Raw genomic sequence first — 24,975 nt, forward strand, 5'->3', positions numbered from 1 at the left:
TAGAGCGACTGTCGATTTGACCTTGAAATGACCTTTACCTGGCGTGAAAGAGGTGAGCGGACACCGGATTCGTGATCAGCCACCCCAAAAACCCCCTTGTCATATGGTTTCGTCAAATAGTCCGAAATTTAGTTTTTTTTGTAAACCTGTGTTATTTATGATATGATTGATATTTATTTTACAAATACTAATATTTTATTATTGCTGCAAAATGGATTTTTTGGAATTAATTAAAAAAGTGTTATTAGTAAGTAATTTATTTATGAAAATTATATCAAAAATTTTAATAAATAAATTTGAACTTATAGGAAATTTTAATATTTATTATTTTTCTTGATTAAATTTTGAATTTTAGATTTTATTACAGGCACCGTCCTTTTAATTTTTGATGTACCAATAATAATGTGTAATAAGAAAATTAAATGGCTAAATACACCAGGTGGGGTTGAGCCGCTAAAAAGCTATCTAGATCCATCTTTTTAGAGCAGATTAGTCCCAGTCTGCTACTCGATACTATTGACTGTGCTTCTCCATTTCTTTCTATCCTCTGTCTTTTTCTGCTAGTCTCTAATTCCTGCCCTATATAAATTTTCCTTTACTTCCTGTAACCATTGATTCTAGTTCCTCCGCGTCTCCTTCTAACTCTGGGTTTCCATTGTAAAATTGAGTTTATAGTTGTTACGCTACCTGCTCTCCATATATGCCCCAACCATCTAACACTGTGCTGAAATCTGAAAATCTGGAATAATATCTACCCGAGTCGAAACATTTTTTTTAATATATGAAAATAGTTATTTATGAAACAGTTCGTGAAGTATGCTTTTTACGAATGCACGTGATGTTTAGAGCACGAGCGACAACGGAGCGAGTGCTATACATCGCGTAAGTTCGCAAAAAGTACTTCACGCACAGTTTCATACAATATTTTATCTACGATAAACAAATAAAAAAACTGTAACTCTTTATCACTGGAATTCATTCCTATTCTACAATTTTTAGAACTTTGACATTTAAACATTCTAATTTCTTTCAAACCACAAAACTGTCAAATTTTTTTTTGTAATTTATTGCTCATTATGTCATCACCATGACAACTCGAAAGTTAAGGATATTTGATTATATGAAAGTGTGTCAAAAACAGTGCGAAAAAGTAAATCCCGTTTAAAATACATTGTTACTTCACGCACACGTTATCCATTAAATAGATCGATGCAGATCGGCCTTATATCGGATCCTCTACTATTAGTCCGTTCGCTGACGGTAAACTATTGCAAAACCCATAAATTTCAAAAAAAAAACCGCTTAGATTGACATGAAATTTGGCATACACATAGGTAACATGTCAAAGAAGCACATTGATATTGTGCCGATGTGTGCTTTTGCCATGGGGGTGACTTTTACTCGTCTCGGGATGAAAAAATATACGTTCAAAATAAGTCCGGAAATGGATTAACTGACTAATTCTAGGCAACTTTTGTTCTATAGAATTTTTTCACTTAGTTACTTTTCGAGTTATTTGCGAATAAATATGTTCATTTTTCAACAAAAAAAACATTTTTTAACGGTTTTTTGGCAATTAACTCAAAAAGTAAGTATTTTATCGAAAAAACCATTCTTAGTAAAAATATAGCCCATAAAAAAGTTAAAAAAATGTTGTGCTTATGAATGAGATCCCTAGACCCAGTAAAAGATAAGTTGTAACTAATGAAAAATAGGTTCATACACGCCAAATTCCAAATTGAATATTTCAACGTGAACTGTCAAAAACTAAAGCACTTTTTGGGGAACACTCATTACAACTTTTTTGTAGTGTTTAAAAAAAAGGTTAAAACAGTTTTAGCATTAAATTAAGGAAGTTACGCTCAAAATGAAGATCCTTTTTTTGTAAAAAATTATAAAATTCACCCCCTAATTAGCATCCGAAATGAAATTAATAGTCACCACTTCAGAAGTTGATTTACTCGTGTATGTATTGTTTATAAATATGATCTGTAAGCTTCGTCGGCTCAAAATGCTTATTTTAAGGGGATGTAACTGAAAGGGATTGAACTAGTCACTAACCAACTGTGTAAGCCAATTTTGAACAGCCATATCTTAACCAATATTTGTCTCAAAGAAAAACACATAATCCTAAATATTCAGAAAAGCAAAACCTACATTTTTTACTATTCGTAATTTTTAGTATCACTAATAAATTTTATGTCATTTTGAAACAGCATTTTTTTCTGCAAAAAATTTTACTTTAAAACCAATTTTTTTCAAAAATTAGCCCTTTGAGCCGATCATGTAAGATATACAGATCATATAAATATTACATAAGTTAAGTAACTTGTGAAGCGGTAAGTATTAATTTGATATGAGATTCCAATTAGGGGGTGCTTTTTCGAAATTTTTTTTAACAAAAATAGGACCTACTTTATTTTGAGCGTATCTTGCTTAATTTTGATGCTAGAACCTTTTTTAGAAAACATAAAAAATATTTTTTTAAAACTTTAAAAAAGTTGTAATAAGTTGTCTCAGAACAGTGCATCATTTTTTGGTTGCTATCATTTTTTGGTGATTTCACGTGAAATTATTCGTTTTTAAATTTGACGAATATGAACCTGTTTCCTGTTTTACATTAGCTACAACTTTGCTTCTACTGGTTCTAAAAAGTTCATACGTGCATCAATTTTGTTACTTTATAAGCTATATTTTTAATATTTTTCCCGATAACATACTTACTTTCTGAGTTATTGGCAAAAAAACCGTATAAAAGTGTTTTTTTGATGATAAATTGACATATTGACTCGCAAATAACTCAAAAAGTATTAACTTAGTGAAAAAATTCTATATAACAAAAGTTGCTTAGAATTAGTCAGTTTATCCATTTCCGAACTTATTTTGAACGTATATTTTTCACCTCCGAGAAGAGGAGAAACTCGCCCCCCAGGGCAAAGTTTTCTTTTCACTTTTTTCTTTGACATGTTACCTATGTGTATGCTAAATTTTACGTCAATCCGTTCTTTAAAATTTGGAGCAAAAACCGTTAATGAACTATACTGCAGTCAAACCCGCTTATTAGAATACCTCTTAAAGGAATATCCCGGTTTAAGGAATAGAAATTTGCGGTCCGGAAACGTTTCTACTAGCGACCAATGATCGGTTATTACAATATCCCGGTTATAGGAATACTTTTGATTGGCACGAAGGATATTCCAATAAGCGGGTTCGAATGTATTTCGGTAAGATCGTAAAAAACGAATCAGAATATTTTTCCTATCGACTAAGATACAACCTGGACTAGGTAAAATAAAATACCTACTTTCAATACACCAATAATCATTGCGTTTTTTATAAATGTATAAAAGCATAATATTTTAGTGCATATTTCAATTATTCAACTGTTTTTTGCATAATTTAAGGTTTTTTTAAGTGCATATTTCCCGAGCTCTATTAATTTGATGTATTTCTCCACGAGTTTACAGCAAAAATCTTGATAATTACAATTGTTTTCTTTGTATAATTATTGTTTTATCATACAGTCAAGTCGCCCTTGAATCCGAAACATTTTTAAACATTTTATTGGATATGTTCAAGCAGACATTTCCGTTCAAGCAGAATTTTTAGTCACAACATATCAATGTTAAATATTATTAGAACAACGTTATGGTGTCACGTTTCCTTTAATGACCGACACACATATTATATTTTAATTAGGGATCCCACATTTTGCTAAACAGTTAAGAATGTAGTAGAAATATCAAACTTAAGAAACATATTTTTATTACCTACTGCTGATAAATTAAATAGTATCAAATATCACTCGTTGACATCTCTGTATTAATTTTAAATAATAAAATGTAGTTTTGTATTCTAAAATATTTGGAAAAAATACCTATGTATTTTTTTTCATTTACACATCATTTTAAGGGAGTGTCCGTTGAAGAGTACAGGTTCAATATTATCGGCAAATGAGTTCTGTCTTAAATACCGTCCGTATAGAGGAGGTGTTCGTTAAGGAGATAGGCGCAAAATCTTGGTAAAATGCTAATTAAATGCACTAATTTTTTTCGAATTCTGAGAAAACTAATAAGTATTTTTGAAAAATTTAAACGCAGAATGGAATATTACATTATTACCGAAGGCCGAAAGTCCCTGAAAACTTATATAATGTTTATTTTAATAAGATAACGGGATAAAAAAACAAGAGAAAATTTAGTGTGATTTTTAATTTCGAATATTTCATTATCAAGAAACTTTTTGTTTATTCTAAGGGACTTTCGGTCCTCCGCAATAATAATCTTTCATTCTGGGTGTAAGTTTTAAAAAGTATTTATTAGTTTTCTCAGAATTCGTAAAAAATGAATGCATTTAAATAGCATTGGACCGAGATTTTGCGCCTACCCCCTTAAGAGACAGTTTACTGTATTTCATATTATTACTAGAATTTATTACTTTAAACTTTTTATTGCTCTTGATTCATTTTTTCGTGTATTTAATTCCATTCAATTGTAATTGTACATTCAATTTTTTTGTATATTTTTACACGTTTTATTACTGTCGAAATAACAATAACTATAAAATCGATTTTTCAGCCTACTTGGGTAAAAAAATACGCAATTTTCGGAAATTTCGTTAAATGAGAACATTTACCTACATTTCTTGTATTCAAGCTTTTAATAAGATTTTTAAAAATAATTTAGATTATTTACTAGATACATTCACCGGCACGAAAAACGGGCACCCCAAAAAATGGGTCATTTTTGATGGCTCGTATCTCCTATACCTATTCTCCGATTTAAGTATTTCTTTAATATGTTATAGCCTTATTCTTTAACTATATCGCTGTAATAATATTGTTTTATCATTGTATACTGGGCGTACCAATCAAACTGTTTTTTTTTCAATTTTCACAACACCCTGTGGAATATTCTAGCCTCTATACAATATTGAAATTAAAACCCAACTATAGCCCCAGGTTTTCTTAACGTTCTGTTTGTTATTCATTCGCTTATGTTGGATAATAAAAAAGTTAGGGACTTTAACAACTAAACATGTTCTTTATCAATACATGGTGTTTCTAAATAAGTGCGACAAACTTTAAGGGGTAATTCTGCATGAAAAAATAATGATCGTTTACTTGATAAAGCTATGTCTCCAAATGCTTGCAAATATAAAATTCTTTTGCCAAACGATCATTATTTTTTCATGCAGAAATTACCCCTTAAATTTCGTCGCACTTATATTTAGAAACACCTGTATCGATAAAGAACATGGCTAGTTGTTAAAGTCCTTAACTTTTTTATTATCCAACGTAAGCGAATGAATAAAAAAACAGAATGTTAATAAAACCTGGAGCTATAGTTAGGCTTTAATTTAAATATTTTATAAAGTCTAGAATATTCCACAGGGTGTTGTGAAAATTGAGAAAAAAACCCAGTTTGATTGGTACACCCGGCATACAATGAAAATTTACCTGTCTATCAACAATATTATCATAGCTATATTGTTAAAGAATAAGGCTATAACATATTAAAAAAAATACTTAAATCGGACAACAGGTTTGGGAGATACGAGACATCAAAAATTACCCATTTTTTTGGGGTGCCCGTTTTTCGTACCGGTGAGTGTAGATTAAATTAGAAGTTCATTGTAAAAAAGGAAGTAAACAAAAACACGAGAAAAATGAATTTATATAAGTAAATAGGTAAGTAAATATTATAGATTAAAATAAGTGCAGAAAATATATAATTATAGAGATATATAATCACTTATTGTACCTTCATTTAAGGCTAACTTTAAAAGTAAAGCAGATCTGCTATTATTCATGTTTAAAAACAAAAGGCACACAAAACACTAAGTACGATTAGGACCGCGAATCTACAACAGATAAATGTCTGGAAACCGTTACACAGGGTTGCCAAAAAACGGAAGTCACACCGAGCGGTGTGGTATACCGAAGACGCTACGCGTTGTGTACATAACCTGTATAGCAGCACGGGAGCGACACTAGCGCTGGTGATATACCGTCGAACTAAAATCTGATCTTATGAGTATGTTAGATACGATATGACTTCCAGCGAAATTTTTAATATAAGCCTTCTGATACGTCTAGTAGCCAAATTCGTAAAAATATAGGCAAAACGTTGTGACTTCCGAAATAGGAAGTCATAACGGTATATATGAAGTAACAACGTATTACTAGAATCTACTTTGGAAGTCACATGGATACATGTATCAATATATATATATATATATATATATATATATATATATATATATATATATATATATATATATATATATATATATATATATATATATATATATATATATATATATATATATATATGAAAGGAAACGGCGATTGCATTTTATTTCACTTCGACCACCACCGATATTCTACACGACGTGTTTCGAGCTCATGTCAAGCTCTCGTCAGGAACATCTAGGTGGATGGTCGAGGTGTAAGAAAATGCTTTTGGCCTTTCTGGTAATAATAAAATAACCAGACTTCAGTACACTTGGTACGACATCTATATGAATTAAATGAAAAGATTTCTCTGGTATACAGAAGAAATCTTTTCCGTAGCGGACGCGAAAATGTAAATTTCAAAGTCTTCATAAAAGACGATGAACGACAAAAGACACCTCTTTGTGTCACAGATTTGTCTACAAAGCCACGTTATTCGTGGCCAAGTGTACTGAAGTCTGGTTATTTTATTATTACCAGAAAGGCCAAAAGCATTTTCTTACACCTCGACCATCCACCTAGATGTTCCTGACGAGAGCTTGACATGAGCTCGAAACACGTCGTGTAGAATATCGGTGGTGGTCGAAGTGAAATAAAATGCAATCGCCGTTTCCTTTCATATCACGGTTCTTCTCCGTTATTGACGAATGTGTAGCGAATAACGTGGCTTTGTAGACAAATCTGTGACACAAAGAGGTGTCTTTTGTCGTTCATCGTCTTTTATGAAGACTTTGAAATTTACATTTTCGCGTCCGCTACGGAAAAGATTTCTTCTGTATACCAGAGAAATCTTTTCATTTAATTCATATAGATGTCGTACCAAGTGTACTGAAGTCTGGTTATTTTATTATTACCAGAAAGGCCAAAAGCATTTTCTTACACCTCGACCATCCACCTAGATGTTCCTGACGAGAGCTTGACATGAGCTCGAAACACGTCGTGTAGAATATCGGTGGTGGTCGAAGTGAAATAAAATGCAATCGCCGTTTCCTTTCATATCACGGTTCTTCTCCGTTATTGACGAATGTGTAGCGAATAACGTGGCTTTGTAGACAAATCTGTGACACAAAGAGGTGTCTTTTGTCGTTCATCGTCTTTTATGAAGACTGAAATTTACATTTTCGCGTCCGCTACGGAAAAGATTTCTTCTGTATACCAGAGAAATCTTTTCATTTAATTCATATATATATATATATATATATATATATATATATATATATATATATATATATATATATATATATATATATATATATATATATATATATATATATGATTATTAATATGTAGTGACTGTTAATAATACAAAATGAATAATTTTGGGGAATGCAGTCAATGTGTTTTGGGCTGATTAAAAGAGAAACACTTTGAACTTTTGTCGAGCTTTCGGACAATTTATTTCCTTTATCAAGACAATCTAAAAATACAAATGTTTAAATTTAGATGAAAACTAGAAAAATAACAACTTACTGCTCGTGGTTTACAAAATAACTAACATACTTATTAAAAACATAAAAATTCTTTCTAAAAAATATAAATTGTAAACGTAAATTAATTTTGAAATATGTCAAAAGGACATTAATCAAATGTAGTTAGACTACTTTAATAACTCGATAGATTGGGAAAGAAGTTAGCTAACAGTGTATAAAATAATGATATAAAGATATAAGCAAATTTGAAGTTATAATTATTAGTAAAAAAAAAAAACTGATAGTAATGTAAAACAAGTTGATTTAGAATGTTATAAATATTTTTCTTTTGATACTATTTAGTGATATTTTAAAAATTAATAAGATCAAATTGTTTATAAAATGCATAAATTTTATTATAAATAATGCATTATTTATAATAACATTTTGGCTTTGACTAACTAACTTTGACTGTAATTTACTAACTTTGACTTTAATTTTGAGATCTGATATTACTAATTTATGCATTTTATAAACAATTTGATCTTATTAATTTTAAAATTTCACTAAATAGTATCAAAAGAAAAATATTTATAACATTCTAAATCAACTTGTTTTACATTACTATCAGTTTTTTTTTTTTACTAATAATTATAACTTCAAATTTGCTTATATCTTTATATCATTATTTTATACACTGTTAGCTAACTTCTTTCCCAATCTATCGAGTTATTAAAGTAGTCTAACTACATTTGATTAATGTCCTTTTGACATATTTCAAAATTAATTTACGTTTACAATTTATATTTTTTAGAAAGAATTTTTATGTTTTTAATAAGTATGTTAGTTATTTTGTAAACCACGAGCAGTAAGTTGTTATTTTTCTAGTTTTCATCTAAATTTAAACATTTGTATTTTTAGATTGTCTTGATAAAGGAAATAAATTGTCCGAAAGCTCGACAAAAGTTCAAAGTGTTTCTCTTTTAATCAGCCCAAAACACATTGACTGCATTCCCCAAAATTATTCATTTTATATATATATATATATATATATATATATAAACTATATATATATATATATACTACTATAAAGTAGTTTGGTATTATTGACTGACAATATGTAGATACAAGTTTTTATTGAGGTTGCAGTCAGTGTAAGGGGCAGGATGAGAGAAACTCTTTGTTACAATCGAGCTTTCGCAAAATTTATTTGCTTCGTCAAGATTAGCTAAAATGAGTATATAATTATAAATACAATGAAATTAAAGATAAAAGAACATTGTATAAAAAAGCACAAAAACTTACAACGTGAGGTTAGTTCATTAATTTAACATTTCCACAAAACATAATTATATAAAAATATCCTTATTTTAATCGTTTCCAAATTTCAATGTTTTAATTTTTACAATTTCTAATGAAAAATTTTGATTTATTAATTTAGTTCTAAATTTGATTAATGCCAGAAAGACACTCAATTAATGTCAATAAGACATTAAATAGGTATCTGTTTATTTTATTTTAAGTTGTTAAAAACTATATATATATATATATATATATATATATATATATATATATATATATATATATATATATATATATATATATATATATATATATATATATATAATTTCCCCAGAAAAGACAAAATGCGTGATTATAACAGCAGATCCAAAAAGATGTAAATTGGAGCTGGAAGGTCAGATAATAGAACAAGTGATGGAGTTTAAATACCTAGGCATTACACTATCTAGCTACGGAAGGCTCGAAACAGAAGTGGAAGATCAAGTGAATAGAGCAAACAGAGCCGCAGGTTGCCTGAATGACATAATATGGAGAAATAAAAATATCGGAAAAGAAATGAAAGGCAGAATTTACAAAACAGTCATCAGACCAATAATGACATAGGCGGCAGAAACACGACCCGACAGAGAGGACAAAAAGATTGTTCGAAACAGCGGAGATGAAAACCCTTCGAAAAATCGATGGTAAGACTCTATGGGACAGAGCTAGAAGTACAGATATACGACAGACATGCAAGGTGGATAACATTAATAACTGGGTAAGAAACAGAAGAATAGAATGGAATGACCACATAAACCGAATGACAACAAATAGAGTAGTAAGGACAGCCAGAGACGATTCCCCAATAGGAAGACGATCAGTGGCAAGACCACGAAAACGATGGAACGACAACTTACTAGAGGTAAATTGAAAAAAAACAAACACAGTCATGTCTATACAAAAAGAAAAAGAAGATATTCTAACAGTTAGGAAAATGTAAGACATCAGCAGCTGGATATCCAGACCCCAACAATCATAACAATTTGTTGTTGGACGAAACAATAAAATTAATAAAATTCAAGAAATGCTCATAATCTTTTCATTGTTTCAACTTAATTATCCAGGTTTTAAATGTGAAGAACATGTCGCACCTAGACTTCATCAGTGACATAACCATGAAATCGCAAACTTTTCAGGAGAGCAAAAACAAGATATGTGAACTCTTCATTTTTTTCTCTGCAACTTCCTTATTTAAGTTAAGCCAATTCTGCACTCGTGTTGATTATGTGTATAGCCATCTAATGCTAGTATTTATTTTTAGTTATTGACAGTGCTTTACCATGAAATTCACCTTAAAATATGATAAAGCACCCATATTCAAAATTCGAGGGTTAGGGCGTTTCAACCTGTCATATCACAAGTTTTACTTGAATAATTTTTCTTGGCTAACAAATGCATTCCCATGTTGGGGCAATATTTAAAAATGAACGGTATCCATCACACATCCGCTCTCGACATAAATCCATAAATAGTACGTTCGCTAACGATAACATATTGCAAAACCTCTAAATTTTAAAGAGCCGCTTGGATTGACATGAAAATTGGTATACGCATAGCTAACATTTCAAAAAAAGTAATATTGTGCCGATGTGTGCTTTTACCCTGGGGGTGAGTTTCACCCATTTTTGGTGGTGAAAAAATATACGTCCAAAATAAGTCCGGAAATGGATAAACTGACTAATTTTAAGCAATTTTTGTCCTATAGCATTTGGAGTGAATATGTTCATTTTTCAACAAAATAACCACGTTTTTAGATGGTTTTTCTCAAATAACTCAAAAAGTAAGTATTTTGTCGAAAAAAATATTATTAGAAAAATATACCCTGTAAAAAAGTGAAACAAATAGTGTGTGTATTAGATCCCTAGACCTAGTAAAAGCAAAGTTATAGCTATTGAAAAATAGGTAGCATATTCATTAAATTCCAAATCGAATATTTTAACGTGAAATAACCAAAAAATGAAGCACTTTTTGGGGAAAACTCATTACAACTTTTTTAAAGTGTTTAAAAAAGCTTTACTTTTGTTTTATAAAAAACAAAAAGAAATACAAGACATTCAGAAAAGCAAAGAAAACTTTTTTTACTGTTTGAGATCTTTGGTAACTCTAATAATTTTTAAGTTATTTTGAAAAAAAGTATTTTTTCAAAATTAAAAATTTTAAAACCAAATTTTTTTAAAAAATAAGCACGTTGAATCGATGAAACTTACAGATCATATAAACACAACATAAGTAAAGCAACTTGTAAAGTGGTAACCATTAATTTCATATAAATTGCTAATTAAGGGGTGATTTTCCCGATTTTTTTTTTTGCGAAAACAAAAGGGACCAACTGTATTTTGAGCGTAACTGGCTTACATTTGATGCTAGAATCATTAAAAAAAAAACAGAAATAAAGCTTTTTTTAAACACTTTAAAAAAGTTGTAATGAGTTTTCACGTTTTTTTTTATGAAAAATGAACATATTCACTCGCAAATAACTCGAAAAGTATTGACCTAGGGAAAAAACTCTATAGAATAAAAGTTGCTTAGAATTAGTCAGTTTATCGAATTTCTGACTTATTTTGAACGTGTGTTTTTCACCCCCGAGAAGGGGTGAAACTCATCCCCAGGGCAAAAGCACACATCGGCACAATATCAATTTTTTTTCTTTAAGATCTACAGCAAAAACCATATATTAAAATTATATGACACTATTCCACAATGAAGCAAAGCCTAAAGGAATGTGTTGGATAAAAAAAGATATTTCCCATTTTTTTTTTAGAATTATGGCACTATTGAAGTCGGGTGCGATGTGTCAAAATGTTCAGAAATTTAAACATCAATCGTTACAATGAAACAAACTGATTTCAAGAATACATGGGATATGAATTCTAACCAAAAGGTGTTCAGATTCTTTAGGTCATTCTAAACAAAAATGGTCTTTTGTAATTCTTCACTTGATCGTTTTCTAGTATTCTAGTTATAAACAATTTAAAACTGAAAAAAGAACGAAAGATGGCGATTTTCAAGGCTCAAAAACATAAGTATAGAATATCATTTTTGAAATTACGAAGTACCTAAATTCAAGTTCAAACCTTATTCTATCAGTTCTTGATATGTTTTTTGGACTTATTTCATTCTGAAACATTGTTTTTTAATTGTTAATCCCCGTCTCCCCATAAGAAACCTTCCTCATTAACAATTAAAAAAATATGTTTTAGAATAAAACATGGCTAAAATTCGTATCGAGACCTGATAGAAAAAGGTTTGAACTTGAATTTATTTTTATTTAATTGATGATTACAAAAATGATATTTTTTACTTGTGTTTTTGAGCCTTGAAAATTGTCATCTTTCGTTCTTTTTTTTAGTTTTAAATTGTTTATAACTCGAGAACGGTCCACTTTAGAGAAAAATTACAAAAGACCTTTTTTGTTTAAAATGATTCAAAAAATCTGAAAAAATATCTGCCGGGGTCGAATTTTTTTTTAAATTCATAAAAAAATGTCATTTTTTAATTATTAATTAATTATAGTTAGAACAAGATTAGATCGGGCAGCCCTTGTTTTTTGTAATTGAAGGGCTTAATGTGAAACAATGACAAGCCTCAAAAAGGCAAAAGTGAGATATCTGACTTTGAATGTTAAAAATAATATTAAAAAATCCAACAACTTTTATTGTTTTAGTTTAGATATTTCGATGCATCATGCCCTATGGCCTATGAGACTATAGTTGACAACAATATTAATCAAATTACTTGAAACTCGAGAAGAAACAGCCTTTATTTAAAAAAAAATGTGGCTTGTTACATTATTCCATTAACCTTTAACTACCCGCGCATCAAGTTATGACATAACTACACGCGTGGCATACTTTATACACCACAAGAAAATACACAATAACAGCGGATTTGTTTAGTTTTTTTTTGAAAAAATACACTTAGTTGTTTGTTATAAAGCTTATTTGGCATCAGTGAAAACTTGGAGCTCCTTCTCAGTAAGCCAATTGGGATTTATAACTGGAATGACGGAATAATTGGATTCCATGATAAATAAAATTGCTAATAAAAAATTTTTTGAAATGTGATTTTTTACGGGAGAAAAAGTATTGTTTATATAGAAAAATATATTTTGTGCCATAATGACTAAAAAACAATAGAAATATGTACTTATATTACTACTTATATTAATATAATCGTGGCGCATATTGTGCACCACCGGAAACAACAAATAATAAACTGTAAATTACGATCTGCCCAGAACGCCGATTATAACGAAACTAAAACCAAATTGTAAAGCACATTCCACTGATAGGTTAGAGACATAAACAAGGTAAAAAATTAAATTTTTAAATATATTTGCAGTAGAATTCTTATATCTGGCGTACAAAATACGCCAGCGCGTGTAGTTAAAGGTTAATAATAAATACCCAAATTTTAGATATACATATATGTAGATTCAGAATTTTCTATTATTGACTGAGTTCGGGGTGGTTTCAACCCTATAGGTATTAAACAGTGTTTATTTCTTTGTCTCCATCAACTTGTTGCAATTTTTGACGGGTGTGTTTGGTTTTGTCCTTTTTATTGATGGACCTTGTTCATTATCCTACAACCAAATGCAATAATATAACAAGCCACGTCATAAGCCACTACATTAATCTTGAATGGTAATGTGACAAGCCACATTTAGGAAAAAATTACATATCGCTGTATTTTCATTACTTAAGTCACTTCTAGATTGTACATAGTTAGGGTCACGGTCACTGTCAGCGAATGTCAAGTCAACTTTACTATTTTTCTTTCTAGAATCGTCAGAACTCAATAATTATCCGAAACGCTTCCGCCTATGTTCGCCATTTTGATGTGGCTTGTCATTATGCCGAGTAGATACTAGTACAAACTAAGCCAATGCAATAGTGTGACCATAGATTTATCGGGCCATCTATTAACAAAGGGCTGAGATAATTTGTTAGTGGCTTGTATACTATTACTTTAACCAAAAATAACACTAACTCTTTTTGAACTCATGCGTGGCTTGTCATTGTTTCACATTAAGCCCTTTAATTGTTAACATGCTAAATTACATATCCAATAATTTTTATCCATTAAACAGATTGGTGCAAATCGACTTTATATCGGATCCTCTGTTATTTTCATCAGGTTTGTGTAAAGAAAAGGATGGTATCAATCCAGAAAGGTCCCAAATTCACATACTTCATTCAAAAATTCAAATGTTACCACTACCAATTACCCCTGAGGTAGCAAATTACAAACGCTTCATAAACCTCTCCTATTCATTTTCATCCCTTCCTAGGATAGGCCTTAGTCCTAGTATCACATAATCCCCTTTCCACTAAGGTATTCAATTCAACTACCAATAATTTCTTACCTTTTTTTGATTTATCCCTTATTGTTGATTTAGATGTTCTCTTGATTTTTGACTTGTGTTTACTTCTACCTCTTTCCTCGGAAGAAGTGGAGCTACTCCTTTTAGTCTTTATCTTTTTCAATTTCCTCCTTCTTGCTTCAGCAGAGCTAGAGCTTGTGCTACTTGAATCATCACTTGAAGTTGAAGAATCTGTAGTAGTACTAGAAGTATCAGTACTTGGACTGCTTTCTTTCTATAAAAATAAAATAAAAATATTAACTTTCCCTTTAAATGTTCTATTACTTTTTACCTTCTTTTCTTTTTTCTTGGCTTTGCTCTCCATCTTCATTTGCAGTTCAAGTTCTCTCTGCAACTCTTGTCTTTTTCTCTCTAGATCATCTGGATCTGCATCTTCCAGTTCATCTGGGTCCCACTGATCCCACTCTTCATGTTGTGATCTCTTATGTCCATCTTTTACATGCCTTCTCTGTGTTTTGGCTGCTCTCTGCTTTGATGGACTTATAAGAGTGTGAGTGCTGGAATATTTGCAGCCTTTGCCATATGGGCAAGAGCCACTCTGGGCCCAGGGATGGCAATATTCTTTTCCTATAAAAAATAACACACCTCTATTACAATCAGCGAATAGTAAGAATTGAAAAAGAAAACATTTGAAAAAATGGAAATAAAAAGAGGAGTCAAGCAAGACTGCATACTATCACCTCATATTATTTAACGCTTATTCTGAAGAAGTAATGCGAGAAACTCTGGAAGATGAAACAGTCAACATAAGAGTAAATGGAGTCTTAGTTAACAACATCAGATATGCAGATGATACAGTAATAATAGCCGATAGTTTACAAGACCTGGAAAGACTCATGAGTAAAATAGTAAGGTGTAGTAGGGAGTACGGACTCTCTCTCAATATCAAAAAGACGAAGTTTATGAAAATTAGTAAAAACAACCATAATACTAACGAAATCTTGATAGTAGAGGGCCAGCAGACCGAAAGAGTAAAAAAGTACACTTACCTAGGAACACTTATATCAGAAAATAATGACTACACTGCTGTTTTTTAAACTTAGATTTAACTGATTCAAAAAATTTAAAATATGATGAATTTTTTTATGATTTTGTAAATGGAAACTACGCTGAACTCAATAACTTCCTTGCATCCATAGATTGGCAGAACTGTCTGGTTGAGGGTGTTGATAATTCTGTGGGTTTGTTCTATGATGTTCTGTTGACGGGGATAGCATTGTTTGTACCATTAAAAAGATTCAGAACATCTACCTTCCCTAAATGGTTTTCCCACGAACTCAGGAATTTAACGCAGGAGAAAAAACGTGCCCACTCTATGTACATGAGAAGTCAGTCTGATGCTGAATATGTTAGGTTTTCTCGCCTTAGGGCTGAGTGTAAGCGTTTGTCTGATACATGCTTTAGTGGCTATATGGGTGGAGTAGACATTAGCTTAAAAAATAACCCTAAATCATTTTGGAAGTTCATTAATGACAAGCGATCTACTCATAGCTTACCGAGCTCTTTATTTTATTTAGACCAATCAGCATCTAACAGTCAAGATATAGCAAATTTATTTAAGAAGTTCTTTCAAACTGTTTACTTGCCTAATAATGGTCAGCTCCGGGTGCCCTGCTACCCTGAGGGTAGCAATGTAAGTACATGTATTAGACCTGCTGCGATATCCATAATTGAAATTTTTGACAGTATAAGTGATCTTCCCAATAAGCTGTCAGCTGGTCCTGATGGTGTGCCTAATTATCTTTTGAAAAAGTGTGTCTGTACTCTAGTCATACCTTTGCATTTACTGTTTAACAGGTCTTTAGCGACATCTATGTTTCCGGCTGCTTGGAAGGAGAGCTACGTTATACCTGTATATAAAAATGGGCAAAAGGATAACATTGAAAATTATCGCAGCATATGCATTCAGTCTGCAATACCCAAGCTTTTTGACAGCCTGGTGGCCAAGCAGCTTTCTTGGTTGTGTAACGGATTAATTTCCGATTCGCAGCATGGCTTTCGCATAAAAAGGTCTGCTGCGACGAACTTGGTCGAGTATCAGTCTGACTTATTGTGTCAAATGGAGGATCGTAAACAGATAGATGCCATATACACGGATTTTTCGAAAGCGTTTGATCGTGTTGATCACCAAATACTCTTGGAAAAGCTGGTGTCTGTGGGTTTTGATGTTAACTTTGTCGAGTGGATTAAGAACTCCTCATCGGGGCGTACTCAACGAGTGAAGATTGGTAGCTATTTATCTGACATTATTACAGTAAGCTCCGGAGTTGCTCAGGGTGGCCATACTTCTCCGCTTCTATTTATCATCTTTGTTAATGATATAAATAATTGCTTTTTGAATAGTAAGTGCTTAATGCTAGCTGATGATCTGAAATTCTGGAGACCAGTGGATGGTTTGTTGGACCAGGCGTTGTTGCAGGAGGATCTTGATAGACTGCAGGAGTGGTGTGTTCGAAACAAACTTTTCTTGAATGCCAGGAAATGCTGTTTTATAAGCTTCTTTCGGAAAGTCAGTAGAATTGAAACATATTACATCATTAATAATCAGCCACTTGAATATGTATCTTCCGTTAGGGATTTGGGTGTTGTTTTGGATGAGAAGCTTTCTTTTGTGGAGCATATAAATGCTGTATCTGTGAAGGCAGCTAAACTTTTGGGATTTGTTACAAGAAATTGCAAATTCTTCTCTATTGAATCTACTAGGCTTGTTTACTGTAGCTTAGTAAGGTCCCTCTTGGAGTACAGTTTTGTGGTTTGGTCACCCTATTTCCAGACTCATATTGATACTATCGAGAGAATACAACATAGATTCTTGAGATCATGTGCTTACTATACACAAACTATCATTGTCAATCACGATTATTCTTTTCTTGAACAACAGTTGTCCCTACCTCCACTTAAGGTACGCCGTGACATAGCAGGTGCTGTTTTCATTTTTAGGATCATAAATGGACTTATAGATTCTCCCAATCTTTTAAGTCAGATTAATTTTAATGTTCCTTATCAAGCTCTCCGTTACCACAATATGTTTAAAATACCTTTCCATAGAACATTGTATGGCGTTCACAACCCACTTGATAGGTATATGGGATTGTTAAATAATTACGAACTTGATTTATTTAATATAACTCTAAATCAATTAAAAAGATCTCTTACTCTGTGATGTTATTTTTATACTCTTAAGTGTTATGTTTGTATGTTGTATATTTTTTTTTGTAGTCAATATTTATGTTATATATTAATTTTTGTGACATATGAAATTTTTCAGTGTTTTTATACTTTTCTAATTCTCTATTTTTTAGATTAATTAAGTCATATTTAACACATTGAATTTATTATTACCTTTTGGAAATGTATTAATATTTAACTGTAATTTTTCTGTTAATGGGGTTATCCCGTATAATAAATAAATAAAATAAATAAATAAATAAATAAATAAATAAGAAATCAAAGTCTTAGTGCTTAAAGTACGCCTAACAAAATGTTACATATACAGTGTACTATACTATGGAGTGGAATCATGGACGTTAAATGTAGAGACAATGAAACGACTTAACGCCTTTGAAATGTGGACTTATAGAAGAATTATGAGGGTTTCCTGGGTAGATGGAGTTACGAACAACGTAATACTGAGAAGAATAGGTAAAGAGAAGGAAGTTGAACTTACAATTAAAGAAAGAAAACTACAGTATCTCGGACATGTGATGCGGGGCGAGAAGTATTGCATCCTGCGACTCATAATGCAAGGAAAGATAGATGGCAGAAGAAGCATCAGAAGAAGACGAATTTCATGGCTGAAGAACCTGAGAGAATGGTTTGGATGCAGTTCAAAACAACTATTTAGAGCTACTGCCTCAAAAATTAAAATAGCTATGATGATTGCCAACCTCCATAGTGAAGATGGCACCTGAAGAAGAAGAAGATAAAAAAAACACAAATATATATCAGTGATGACTGTGCTAATAACCGGCAAAATAACGCAAAAGATGGAAAACCTAATAAGTTGTGAAATAGAAAGAGATGAAACTAGTAGAGGTGGGAAATTATCAGTGTAAACCTATAAATTAACATTACATTACGATATTTCCCACCTTTAGACATTAGCTCTAGATTTCAGTCATAAAAATATGTATGATGTTTAGCAAAATATTTTAGTTGAGTTATGTTTATTATTAGTTTCATTTATAATTAAAATGGCCACTAATTAATGTTTTTTAATCATCTGTCTTAATTTATTCAACCATTTGTTCTAATATGGGAAATTAAAATAAAATGTTTTTTGAAATCATACCTATAATAATTATGACTGAAGTCAACTAGTTCTTAAGCTAATGTATGAAGGTGGAAAATATCGTAATGTAATGCAAATTTATAGGTTTATACTGATAATTTCCCATATCTACCAGTTGCAACATTTGAAGCGGACTTATGTTTCCTTTTTAAGATTATAAATGGATATGTTCAAGATCCAGAGTTACTAAGTTTAATAAGTTTTAATGTTAATACTAGAAGAACTCGTAACACTGAGATTTTCAACATTTCATTCCACACTACAAATTATGGTCAAAATGAACCCATTACAAGAATTTTACCAACTGCCAATGAGCACAGCAATAGTTTAGAGTTATTTGGAATATCTACAACATTTAAGACATCAGTTGAGATTTTGAACATTACTATAACTTAAGCTACTAATTTAATTGAATTTTATATAATTTTAATGTTGGTTTGTTTTTTAACACAACCTATGCTTTGTAAAGGTTGATGCCTGTCCGATGATCACCTGGTCATCCCCAAAGCACAACTTGTATAAAGCCTTAGTGGCATGCCCATATTAGTACATTTTTTCTTCCATTTATTGAGCGCTGCTTCGAGGTATATTTTGAATAGTGTTGGTGAGATACAGCATCCTTGCCTTAGTCCTTTAGTTACTGTGAATCCAGGTGTTATAAGATTTCCAGGTGCTATAAGGTGTCATATGTTGTTTATTGGTAGCACAATGTTTTTACCGCTTCAACCAATTCTATAGTTACATTTGTTTTCGCTAGTGCCTCCCATAATTTAACTAGCGGGACAGTATCATATGCTTTTCGAAGGTCTACAAACATCAGATGGACTTCTTGGCCACAAGCAACTTTCTTTTCAATTATCTGAGTAATGGAGAAAAAAAATTATTTATTGTGGATCGACCTGCGCAAAAACCAGCCTGTTCTTTGAAATTATCTGAGTAATGGAGAAAACATGATCTATTGTGGATCTACCTGTGCAAAAACCAGTCTGTTCTTCATCTTCCATATCTTGGTGTTCTTCTTCTATTCGATTTTTTATAAGTTTCCCATATATTCTGCTGATACTATTAGTGACTGCAATTCTTCTATAGTTTTCAGGTTTTGATTTACAGTAGACTCCCGTAGTTTCGGCCACCTCGGGACCGGACCCTAGGCCGAACTTAAAAGTGGCCGAACTAACCGATGCTTATCTAAAAAATTCCCATTTATTGTTTGTATGGATCTAGCAAAAACAAAACACTTGTACATTAAGTAGAAGACAACACAGAGGAAGTCTCTCGACATATATTTAACATAATATATGAAAAGATAGACCGTGACAAAAATACTATAAAACAATACTTACACAACTCTAGGCCTAATAAAATTTAAAAATATTATTGCACATTGGTGGTTTGGCTTCTTAAACACTTAAAAAAAGTCAGTAATTTTTTCTGAATTTTCTTTTCTAATGATTTTTGATGTGCAAAGTGTGTGACTAATGGTCCTTCAGAGAGCAGGCCAGACTAAGCGGAGACCGAACTAACCGAGGCCGAACTTATGGGAGTCTACTGTATCTCCCTTTTTATTTATTTAGGTATTTCATGCTTATTTACGAATTCCTAAAAAAGTTGTCTTAGCCGCTTAATTAGAACTTTAGGTTCATATTAGATGAGTTCCGGAGCTACATTTCCTGGGCCAAGTGATTTGCCTTTGCCATTCTTTAACTGTTTGCATATGGTTTCGTCATCTCTCTCATTTACTCTGATTGGTGATCCTATCAACCTAACGCCTTGTATACAGTTGAATTGTAGCTGTTTGAAGGGCTCTCTTGTCCCTGTTAGTAAATCTTCAAAGTATCCTTCCCAAGTTTGTGGTGATATGGACTGGATAATGTCTCTCTATCTATCATTTCTTAAATTTTTAATATGTAGTTTCCAACTTTCTGAACTTTGGCTTCCATCTATGTATGTATTTAGCATGGTACACTTTTTTGACTAAATTAAGACACAATACAAATAATTTTTAGACATGCAGATTCTTGTCCCATTTTTTATCAGTGCGGCATGAATCGCTGGTGTCTCCTATTTCCGGATTTCTTATCATATTACAAAAATAATTCTCAATTAGCAGTGTGGCACATCTATTTGGGTTGTATGATTTTGAAGCTGCAATGTTATAACTAAATATATTCCAATAAGAATCTTTTGGAAAATGAGAAAAATACACCTTTCTCAAGATGAGATCATTTTCGACATATTGTTGATGTAGCCTACCTTTAGTGTATGAGATCTATTTGTCTCGTAATGCAGTTAATTGTTAAGATAATTTAGCATTAAAATGGTTATTATTTGATATGATATAACATTAGAGATCTGCATCAGTGTACAGCAGTGAAGTGTGGTCTATAAAGGAGATTCAAGAAAAGAAGATGGAAAGATGGAGGTAACCAAAATGAAAATATTACAACAGATGCTGGGTAAGACTAGAACAGACACTGTTCGCTGACTTGATTAGGGAGAGGACCAGGGTGACTAGTCTAAAAAAAGATTCAAGGACAAGGACTGCAATGATTTAGTCACATTAGACCTAGAAATAAAAACTATATGGGACAAAAGGTAGAGCTGTTAGAAGTTGATGGAAGGAGAGGTAGAGGAAAAATGAGACGATGGAAGGATGTAGGGTAGAGAACTTGAGAGAAAAAGATTTAGACGAAAAAGACAGGAGAGACAGAAGTGAGTGCAGTGGCGTAGGAATCCACCGGGCCCACCGGGGCCCCCCGAGGTAAGGGCCCCGCGAGACTCCTGGGAAAAAAGGAGGGTCATTGTCTAGTTTATGTACTTCTCGAATTTTGGAAAACTAAATATACGTACGTGTTCAGAATGTTCTTTTAAACAAAATATCTATTACTATTTTCCCGGTATTACTTACTAAATTTTCTGGGATTTTTCCATTGCCCTTCAAGGATCCCATCAACTTCGTCGCAAATACGTAATTAAGTACGCAATTAGTGTGACTGTTTGCCTGCTCAGAACATAAAAATATGGCACAAAATGGCAAAAATCTTATTTTTAATCGTTGATTGTGTCGTAAAAAAGCTTTACCGGCGAAATTGTAAACTATTTTTTGTTTATAAGAACTTGCAGAATTTTTAATTTGTGGCGAGTGGCTGCCTGGCAGGTAGTGGGTGGGGAGGGGATCGCAGCCCTAGTGGCGAAGAGCGAATGACCTTGTGTCTATTGTTCTCAGTACGTAGTCAGTAATCAGTTCGTCAACACTCCTGTCTCTGCTGTAGTCTGTGTGTGCATGTTTTAGCGTTTATTTAGTGTTATCTGTGTATAGTTTGTAAATAGTTTTAATAAACTGAGTATGAAGCGAACTTATGAAAGTGGGTCTCAGAAACGCAAAGAGAAAAAACGAAAAGACGATGAAGCTGCACGAAGTTCAAAAAATTTAAATGCTTGGTTAACTGCTTCCACTTCTCAAACCAAGATCTTTGTGAAACAGTTAATCAACCTACTCAATCCGAATCAGGTAAGAATAGCAATGTATCCATTTTTTAAACAATTAGTTTATTTTCCAAACTATCACACTTTTCAAATTCAACAAGTTACAAAATTACAAGTTACAAATTTTCAAGTTACAACAATTAAAATTTACTTTTATAACAACAAAACTAAATAAAAAGAAAAACTAAACATGGAGTAATTATGTTTAAAATTCCTTATAAAAATTGTGTAAATAAATAAAGAGTCCTCAGTCAACGTCCTAACACATTTAAAATAAAATTTTACATGGTGTTTCTAAAATAGGCCGCCAAACTTTAGAAATTAGTTAAGCACATTAAAATAATGGAAAAAGAAAAAAAAAAATAAAATCAATTAAAAAATCTGTATTCACCCAAAAGCAAGCTGAAATTTTTTTTGTAGTAGGGGCCCCGTGAGTGGACTTGCCCCAGGGCCCCCGGATTTATCGCTACGCCACTGAGCGAGTGGCAAAGAAAGGTAAGCAACAGTGATCCCTGAACAGGAAAAGAAGAAAATATGAGATAACAGCTAGAAAATAAATATAATAAAAAGAAATACCTGTATTTGTTGCTTTGGTCCCAAGTCTTTCAAATACACTAGGTCTTGTCTTCAGGACGCCGCTTTTGCCTTTTGTACTCAAATTCACAGTTATCTTACGCTTGATTTTAGACATTTTCTTTACAAATAAATATAACAAACGTACTTAGAGCGGTTGTAGTTACCATATTTACAAGCGTTTCACTTTTCTATTTTCTATCCACTTTTTGGATTTAGAAATTACAACACAACACAGGGCTTTTCATCGATTGTCATTTGTCATTTGTTTCGAGCTTCTGTCATGTGTCACATAATATACAATAGGGCTTTTCATTCACAGTCATTTGTTTCGAGCTTCTGTCATATGTCGTATAATCCGTGTATATTAATATTATACACAGATTATTCAACATATGACAGAAGCTCGAAACAAATGACAATCGATGAAAAGCCGTATATCTACCATAGAGATATATATTAACATAGAGGGAGCTTACCTTCCGCGCTTCCTGACGACAAGATCTCAGAGACTGGTTTGCTGCATCTCCTTCTAACACATTGTATCGAGAATCTATAATGACATTCAGTGTGAATATTGGGACCGTGCAAGTTCGGCAAAGCGACCTCTATTTCTACGCTCTGTACTTTTATTCGCACTTTTAATTATATTGGCCAATTATATTAGTCCTGGTTGCTGGATAATTGTCAAGACCATAGTCCAAAAAAATAATAAGAAGAAAAAATAAGATGCAGGTTATGTTTAGCAAACGTAAACAATTGTATGTAGTAAATAAAATCAGTTATTAAAATGCAGTACTGCAAGCAAAATACAATTAATTAAATTTACCTTTATATAATAATTGCATATCATATCAATATTGTGGAGCAATATATAATTTTTCTGCGTCAATGACAGAAGGTATGAAATATACGTCAATTTGACAATTTCAATTGACAATATGAATTATTTAAGATAGTTGCAATATTTCTCCGCGACTCGCGCACGGTCGTTTCTCGTTTCCCTTTCCAAGTACTTGCACACAGCGGAAGTGCGGCACGGAAGAGGAGGACAACTGTAGCAGCTTTACTATGCGTAAGAGTGAAACAGCACTAATCCAAATAAAAAAGATGGTGTCGTCACTTCGCTCTGAATGACACTCTCTCTATGCTAATATCTACGTCATACGTCTTTGGTTTGTACGGTGTACGGTTTGTATCAGTGAATGGGTGCGTTCACCACAAGGTTCATAGTATGGAGACCTACACAGAGGAGAGGAATCGAGATAGGACGACCTTGAAATTTTTGTACACAATTTTGCCTGTTTGCTTGGTTTCTCGCTAGGGCGGCGGTGGCGTAGAAATAGATGCTACTTTTGCATTGGAGTGAATGTGAAAATTTCGAAAATAATTAATTATTCGTAGTTAATATAAGATTATTGGTTTTGGTGGTTAATATTATTTAAATATGAGTGCCAAGAAAGCTTACACTAAAAGAACTTGCTTCGTACTGGGATTTATATCGAGTTATCGTTCCGATAAAAAATTCAAAAGGGAACTTAACGAAGTTAATAAAGACTTTTTATAAAGATGTGTCTTTATGTTATTTATAACGTTCGTGGATTAAACCTATTCGTTTGTATGTTATTTCCTTCGGTGTAAATAAAATTTGTGCCTATTATTGGTTTTTATTTTAACCTGAAAATTATAGTGATAATAGTAGGACGATCTTGAAAGTTTTTCTGTCGAAACAATGCATTTTTTGAGACAAAATATTTCACAAAAATTAACATTAATTTTATAAAAGTCAGACTATCGTCTGCGTAGTTTATAGACATATATTTTTATTAACTAAATTTAAACATCTGATAGGTAAGCTTTCAGAATATAGATAAATGAAGTATTAAAAAAAAGCAGTTTAAATTTTGATAAAAAGAATACCTAATTAAAAAAAATTGATCAATAAACTTCAAATTATTTAAATAACTTTTTAAAAACAATTACGTACAGTTAAGTCAATTTTTTCAACTAACAAACTTTTTAATATCAGTTACAAAGATATTAAAAAATTAATTTGCCGTTGAAATACCATTGGTATATAAATGTGGCAGTTAGATAATGTGACAAAATATTTCCGCTTCAAAATAAGCTGTCCTACATATTAAAGTAATGACAAATTTAAATTTGATGTCACATCTCCATCTACAATGGTATATAAAGAATACACTTTTTACCACACGTCGATATGTTATAAGGTTAAAATAATTTATTTTTG

The 24,975-nt window shown here is 31.8% G+C and overlaps 1 protein-coding gene across 2 annotated transcripts in view; it reads right to left on the bottom strand.

The window, feature by feature from the left end:
• LOC114342228 (zinc finger CCCH domain-containing protein 13) overlaps positions 1–22,988 on the bottom strand; it is a 158,488-nt gene extending 135,500 nt beyond the window's left edge. Inside the window, exons 1-3 of one of the 2 annotated variants that reach the window (XM_028293017.2) lie at positions 22,725–22,988; positions 14,643–14,938; positions 14,354–14,585 (exon numbers count right to left, since the gene is read on the bottom strand). In XM_028293017.2, the coding sequence (XP_028148818.1) occupies positions 14,354–14,585; positions 14,643–14,938; positions 22,725–22,839 (643 nt within the window). In that variant the 5' untranslated portion in view covers positions 22,840–22,988. The remainder of the gene's footprint in view (positions 1–14,353; positions 14,586–14,642; positions 14,939–22,724) is intronic. The other variant, XM_028293018.2, reaches the window with a different exon arrangement.
• Positions 22,989–24,975: the final 1,987 nt, after the last annotated feature.

This window comes from Diabrotica virgifera, chromosome 3 (assembly GCF_917563875.1).
Source record: "Diabrotica virgifera virgifera chromosome 3, PGI_DIABVI_V3a".
NCBI classification, from domain to species: Eukaryota; Metazoa; Arthropoda; class Insecta; order Coleoptera; family Chrysomelidae; genus Diabrotica; species Diabrotica virgifera.